Raw genomic sequence first — 6,852 nt, 5'->3', positions numbered from 1 at the left:
TTGTTTTCCTTTAATGCATTCAACACAGACATTAAAGTCCGTGAAATCAATGGAATTCAGGATCCCATCTGACACAAGACGTTCAACTCTATTTCTAGAGATGTGACCTAGACGTTTGTGCCATAATGCACCCGAAGTATTATCATTTAGTTTTCGTTTAGTACCTCTTGATTCAATGTTTAGGGTTTCATTATATGAAGCATTTGTATCAAGTAAATATAGATTGTCATATTGCATTAATGAACCGGTTCCAACAATTGAATTACCAATAGATAACTGAAACTGATTGTTTCCAAATGAACAAGAGTAACCAGATTTGTCCAAATAACAAACAGAAATTAAATTCCGTCTAAAAGACGGTACCACAAAAGTATCTATTAAATCCAAATAGTGACCAGTACTGAGTAACAATCTAAAGTGCCCTATTGCTTCAACTTCTACCGATTTTCCATCGCCCACAAAAATGCGTCTTTCAGCATCACTTGGCTTTCGGTAGTTCAGGCAACCCTGCATTGAAATACTGATGTTAGTAGTAGCACCGGAGTCTAACCACCAAGTATTTCTAGGTACTGAAGCTAAATTTACTTCAGAACAAACCAAATTAAGAAACATACCCTTTTTCTCGCGCCATGCACGATATTTGGTACATTCCTTCTTTATGTGTCCAGCCTTATTGCAAAAGAAACAATCTCCTTTGTTTTGTTTCTTTGCATTTGGACCTGCAGCATCCACATTCTTCCTTTTCTTGCCCTTATCCTTAGAGGTGCTTGCTAGATGAGCACTTTCAGTCTTTTCTTGCTTCAATCTCTCTTCCTCTTGAACACAATGAGAGATCAGTTCATTCAAATTCCACGTTTCCTTTTGACAGTTAAAACTGACCTTAAAGTGGTTGAATTGAACTGGAAGAGAAATCAGAATGAGATGCACAAGTAACTCCTCATGCAAATCAAGCTTTAATGCTTTAAGTTTTGAAGCAAGATTGGACATCTCCATGATGTACTCCCTTATATTACCATTGCCCTTATACTTCATTGAAATCAAGCTCTTAAGAATAGTGCTTGTTTCAGCCTTATCGCTTTTGGCAAAGCGCTTTTCAAGTTCTGCAAGGTAATCTTTAGCATTGGTGGTGTCCTTAGACACAGCACCCCTGAACACCTCCGGAATTGCACGCTTAATGATCATTAGACTCATGCGGTTAGAGCGTTCCCACTTCTCAAATTTAGCTTTCTCTTCAAGAGAGCTAGCTACCGTAGGAGTAGGGGGTTGCTCTGTCCGTATCGCAAGGTCCATGTCCATGCATCCGAGAACTATCTGAATGTTCTCCTTCCAGTCCTTAAAGTTGGAACCATTAAGGACCGGTATTGAATTTAAGTTGGCAGAGATATTTGCAACATTAACTGAAAAGAGAACAGAAAATAAACTGTAAATAACATGCACACTACTTTAATTTTCAATCTAGTTCAAAATAATTAGCAAACCCATCCAAGATATTTAGTGCACCATTAATTTCAAGTCTTTGGACAGTAAAATTAACTGCTAGTAATATTCTTGTTGTAATAATCAAACACTAACAATAATGCACGACAAATAACAAACCCCTCTTTGGATTGATTTGCTATTCTCATGTGAAATCCTTATAATTGTTACGTGTTTACTATCACAGGTAATTTATGTACTCCGGTCAACCATTGACCGTCCTTTGGGCCGATCAAATGATCACATGGAAATACACAATTACAAACATTCAAAATTCAAAATTAAATAAACCAAATTAGAGAGGTCACTTTGGCAACATCATAATTCAACTTATTTAATTTGAATAAAGAACTAAATGCTAATTAAAGAACAAGATTAAAAAATGAAAGTTAAAGAGTTGAAGAACTCTTTACACTGAAAAGTAATTCACTGCTGTAAAATTATATATATATATATATATTTTCCTTAACTAATACATTTAATTAACTTACGGCATATCTAATATTATTAAATATTTTAAATTAAATTAATCTCAATAATAGAGGTCATTTTGATGACATATAATTTAAATTTAATTCAATTTAAAATAATCGATATTAATGGAACCCATATAATCCATTTAAAATTTAAATCTATATTATAAAATAAGTTAATTAAATTATTTTATCAAAATAATTTAATTAAATTATTTTATTTAACTAATTAAATTAAATTGATTCTTAATTAACGTTTTTTTTTTTCTCATTATAAAATAATTTAATTAATTAAATTATTTTATTTAACTAATTAAATTTATGGATTATATGCATGTCTGTTTAATCGTGCAATGCCACGTTTCTGTGACCCAACGCACGTTTCTCCCACGACGCTATTTTCTTTCCCTTTTTTTTTTTTTAATTAACTTGATTCATTAAAAAAACGTTACAACGTTTCACGCCGTGCGCTGCAGTTCCGCCCGCCTGCGCGCTGCAGTTCGCCTGCCGCCTGCCCGCTGCAGAAACGCCTTGCCGGCCGCCGCACCGCCTTATCCGGCCTTACCGGCGCCTGCACCAGGCCACCATTTCTTACTTCGCCGGCGTCACAGGGATCTCTTGCGCACGCAGACAGCGCCGGTGCATTGCGTGTTCGTCGTAGGCCAAACACGCAGTGAAATCGTGAAAAAAAAAAACAGAACAACAAGAAGAACAATACGGTGTTGAGCGCATAGGAAGGTTAATTGTCATCTATGCAATGAACATTTGCTGGAAACCAAATGTTTAATTGTCCAGTGGTACAATTAAAATATCTCAGGATAATCAATGATTTCATGATTTCTTAAGAATTTGGAAAAAACCTCGCTCTGATACCAATTGTTGGTATTTTCCCTAATGTTGAGAAATCTCAACGCATGTATCGTCTATCCAATTCTTAAGAAACAACAAGAAGTAAATTCGGAAGCGTACCGGAATCCATCGCTAGCAGCCGAGGATGATCTTCCAAAAGGTGCAGAGTTCCTTAGGTTTCCGTAGTTTCTCTGACGATGGGGATTCAGAAAAATAATTCTGTCGCTCTGCCTTTTGGGGACCATAACCCCTTATAAAGATTGACATAATTCTAATTTGGCCCCTCATCAAATTAGAATTACAAAATGGTATCCACATTTATAATTCATAACAAATATGCCCTTAAGTCAAATTCCAAATAAAATTTAGATCACAAATTTTGACTTAATTTATTTGATGACCATATATATTCATTTAATTATATAATTGTCCCATTAGATGCTAACATTCAGCCTTGACTTTTTTGTGGATTTCATTATTTGGATTGTAATGGCCAGTCATGCAGCACTCATATGCGGCAAAATACTGACCAGGCTTTAACACTCTATAGATCTCCTTGTAACAGCCAACCTTGTCAAATCAAATTGAAAACCATTCCTAAGTCATAAGAATGAACGCCTGCAAAAATGAGAGAAATAGATAGAACTACATATCACATCCGGAGCATAGCAAGTTGCTTCAATTGCATAGACTGCATCAAACGTGTCCTCAGAAAATGGCATTTTCATGAAGTCAGCCTGCACGTCACAAAAAACAATAAACAGAACATTCCACACATAATTTTTTGTTCTGAAAGATATGCTTCCTGTGCAAAAATAGCCTTCTCAAATTCAATTTCCGTTAAGAGAAGTTTATAAGATAACAAAAATGTTCATCGGCGCTCTCTAAGGACCATGATCAGAAATGCATATGGTGAGAAAAAAGGAAACAAAAATGTATCTGAAATGCCAAAATGCATAACTAAAGGATAGCAAAAACCTTGACAAATTCGCATGATTTGGTTAATCCTGCTAAGCGGTTGAGCTCCTGTAGAATGGCATTTGTTAGGAAAAGGCAAATGATAAACGAATATTAATCATGTGAATGCAAACTAAAAGACTTCTGCAAGCTTCATTAAGGTGCATAAATTATGGGAAAACCATGTCCACCTACCGTTCCTCTTGAGATCTGATACTCGTTGTTGTTTAACCCTGTAATGGATGTCGAGCTGCAAAATTCACATGCATATGCTAACAATATCAACTCACGGTCACAATTCCATACATATCACTATGCAAGTACACACCAATTATTTTGAGCTTTTAATTATAATTTGATTATAGCAATGAAGATAGTTAAGCCATAAATCTAATAATTTGGATCCTCTCATATGCGTATCCGTGTCTGAGTGTGCATTATAGGTGTAATAGTGGAAAGCCAACAAGCCTTTGCCTTCTATTATGATAGAAAGGAAGGGTTGACCTTAAATCCAGCTAGAACATTAGGAAGATGTTTACATCTAGCTTTTCCTATGATTCACTCACTGCCCAGTTCATACCAAAATAACAAAATGAAAGATAGACTATGAATCATCATCATTTCTAGTAATAATTCAATCAATGGATTTGTCAGTGAAAATCATTTTCAAGTAAACACATACCTGAATCTAGCAATCTCGCGTAGAGGCCCCCCAATTCCGCAGCCTACATCCAGGACCTAAATCACAAATGAATTCAATAATTATGGTTATAAAGTTGTAAATATCAAAAAATAGTTGATCAAATTCAAGAATTGCACAAAAAGACTAATACCTTCATCCCGGGTTTCAACGCCAATTGCAGCGCAATGAAGTGCTCGTGCCTCTTAATGCTTTCACGCAGTGACTCTCCTTTCCATCTACATATATAAAACTTAAAAATCAGAATTTGAAGTAAGACTAGAAAACATTCTCCATTATCATCAGATATTGTAGAGATTATTGTCAATAATAACTAGTTGATAGTACCTACCTTGTAGCAAAGTGAAGTGATTCCCCCCAATCAAACTCAAAGAAGCCAGTGGCAAGATCATAATACTTGTTTACCTGAGATGCATAAAAGAAAATACAAAACATCATTTGTCCAATAATATGTGATAAGAGTATTTATTGCAACTATAGAAGTTTGATTTTGGGAACACCAACAAATATATGACACTTGATGACTAGATAAATGAATACTGATAACAGTAATAGTCACATGGGTAACACCTGAAGTCTCAACCAAATACCAAATTCATATCCAAAAACGAAATAATTTACCACCAGACACTCAACTTTCAAGTACTGTAACAAATTGTAAATGTAAATAATAAGGCAAATTAAATTTATTGATATATGAAACCTACCATATCAGAGTAGTTTGCTTTTCTGAATTCTTCTTCCCCTCCATAAGAGGCATGGTAATTTTCATACCTAATGCAGCAACCATCAAGCATTTATATCAATATATCAAGTGGATTTCGAGTTTTGGCCATATGGATATTAAAGAAATTGAATTCTACTGAGAAAAAATAGTCTAGTATAGTTGAAACAACAACACCCTGGGTGAACATGGTGCTAATCTAAAAGACAAGGGTTCTTTGTTTTGCATCAAAAGTCTGACCGGAGATTTGGAGTACTGATGTCTATTTATGGATCAAATAAGCATGTAGTGGCAAGAATCAAATTAAATAATTTACATTTAAATACAATTACTGATCATGAGAGAGTTTGCATTAACTTGCTTGCTAAACTAAATTAACTCAAGATCCATATATCACATTTATTGGATCATCTAATTCCTCCAAGAAATGCTAGAAGATGTATGGTCCACCTCTTTGTTGGCATGGCCAGCACATTCTCCAGCAACGATTCACCAGAGTGCTCATTTAGCAGTTGATTATCTCATTCCATCTTAATCATAAGACCACATGCGAGATAGACTCATGTAACGACTCAAACTAGAGAACTACTGGCAATTAGACGATATTAATCATAAGGCATAAAACGAAGAGAGAAATATATACTGTTGTACAGCAGATTGAACGTCCTCCTTCTTGATCTTGCCTCCAATTCCTAAAGCGAGATCCAAAGGCCCAGAGTTTGACATATTGCAGTTAACTTTCTCTGCGTTATACAAAAAAATAATAAAAACAAAAAAGGGACTAAGATGACCAAAGACCAAGGCAGAAACACCAGAGAAATTTACAACTCGAGTTTGAGGATATGATCATTCAAGAGAAACATGTAAAGAGAAACATGTAACAGATTTTAAATGGGTCAACAAAGATCAGAAAGTTTGAAAAAAATACCAAAAGGAGGCCGTAAGAGGAGAAAACAACAAAATCGGCCTTGGCATCAGTGACGACGAACTTGAGGAGTGAGGACAACAAATGAACAGAATGTAACAGAAAAGAAAGGACCCTGATTCCGCGCGATCGATGAAAACTAAGGAAAAAATACCGACGAAAGGGACCCTAGAGAAATGCAGGGATCGAGAGGCAGGAGTCCTGCAAGCGTCTCACCTCTGACGAACTGAGCTGTGGCGAAGAGGCGGGCCGAGACGAGATTGGCGGCACAGGCATGGTAATATTATATAGGAAGCGACATGTACTGAAATTTCTATAATACATATCTATATTTTAATCTAATAAATTTATATTTTGATCATGAAATGAAATGACATTGATATTATGATTATTATTAAAATTTATTACAGATATATATAATAATTATAATCTCTTTAGTCCTATATTAATAAAGTTAATATATCAGATAATTTACAAAGATATTTTGTATAGACATAGTTTGATATCAATTAAAATTATAGTCGTATATCATATACACATTATATGTAGTCCAAATGAGAGATGTTGGATTTAATCTCTTAAGGTAGATTTAATTGTAATTTATATATGTAGATATGAATTGAACCCATTTAAGTAATCTAACTAACGTTTATCAGATTTTGAATTATTGGATATGAATTAAATATGTCGAACCCGTTAGCACGATCCGTTATTATCTATAGGCTGATAACGGATCGGGTTTGGTGCT

The 6,852-nt window shown here is 34.9% G+C and overlaps 2 protein-coding genes across 2 annotated transcripts; both read right to left on the bottom strand.

Moving 5' to 3' along the window:
- Positions 1-478: 478 nt before the first annotated feature.
- LOC141816537 (uncharacterized) lies at positions 479-1,366 on the bottom strand. The gene is made up of 2 exons (XM_074704299.1): positions 615-1,366; positions 479-507 (listed from the first exon to the last, which is right to left on the bottom strand). Exons 1-2 carry the CDS (start codon positions 1,294-1,296, stop codon positions 479-481), a joined length of 711 nt encoding a protein of 236 aa, XP_074560400.1. The 5' UTR covers positions 1,297-1,366.
- A 1,889-nt stretch (positions 1,367-3,255) lies between these two features.
- Positions 3,256-6,380, bottom strand: LOC141816536 (cycloartenol-C-24-methyltransferase 1-like). The gene is made up of 10 exons (XM_074704298.1): positions 6,321-6,380; positions 5,823-5,922; positions 5,163-5,229; positions 4,787-4,860; positions 4,589-4,673; positions 4,438-4,493; positions 3,951-4,005; positions 3,777-3,824; positions 3,448-3,535; positions 3,256-3,368 (listed from the first exon to the last, which is right to left on the bottom strand). Exons 2-10 carry the CDS (start codon positions 5,903-5,905, stop codon positions 3,343-3,345), a joined length of 582 nt encoding a protein of 193 aa, XP_074560399.1. The 5' UTR covers positions 5,906-5,922; positions 6,321-6,380; the 3' UTR covers positions 3,256-3,342.
- Between the last annotated feature and the right edge of the window lie 472 nt (positions 6,381-6,852).

This window comes from Curcuma longa, unplaced genomic scaffold (assembly GCF_044706935.1).
Source record: "Curcuma longa cultivar G26 ecotype Majalengka, Jawa Barat unplaced genomic scaffold, ITB_CL_G26_1.1 contig_17134, whole genome shotgun sequence".
Taxonomy (NCBI): domain Eukaryota; kingdom Viridiplantae; phylum Streptophyta; class Magnoliopsida; order Zingiberales; family Zingiberaceae; genus Curcuma; species Curcuma longa.
This window is presented reverse-complemented; position numbering and strand designations above follow the sequence as displayed.

What these genes read in the sequence shown, in the direction of transcription:
- LOC141816537 (XM_074704299.1), bottom strand. Translation starts at nt 1,296, where the DNA reads ATGGACATGGACCTTGCGATACGGACAGAGCAACCCCCTACTCCTACG. An exon ending in TGCATGGCGCGAGAAAAAGG is followed by an intron (nt 508 to 614) that starts GTATGTTTCTTA and finishes ATTTCAATGCAG; the next exon opens with GGTTGCCTGAACTACCGAAA.
- LOC141816536 (XM_074704298.1), bottom strand. Translation starts at nt 5,905, where the DNA reads ATGTCAAACTCTGGGCCTTTGGATCTCGCTTTAGGAATTGGAGGCAAG. An exon ending in CGTTGAAACCCGGGATGAAG is followed by an intron (nt 4,494 to 4,588) that starts GTATTAGTCTTT and finishes TTTGTGATTTAG; the next exon opens with GTCCTGGATGTAGGCTGCGG. An exon ending in AATCATGCGAATTTGTCAAG is followed by an intron (nt 3,536 to 3,776) that starts GTTTTTGCTATC and finishes TGTGACGTGCAG; the next exon opens with GCTGACTTCATGAAAATGCC.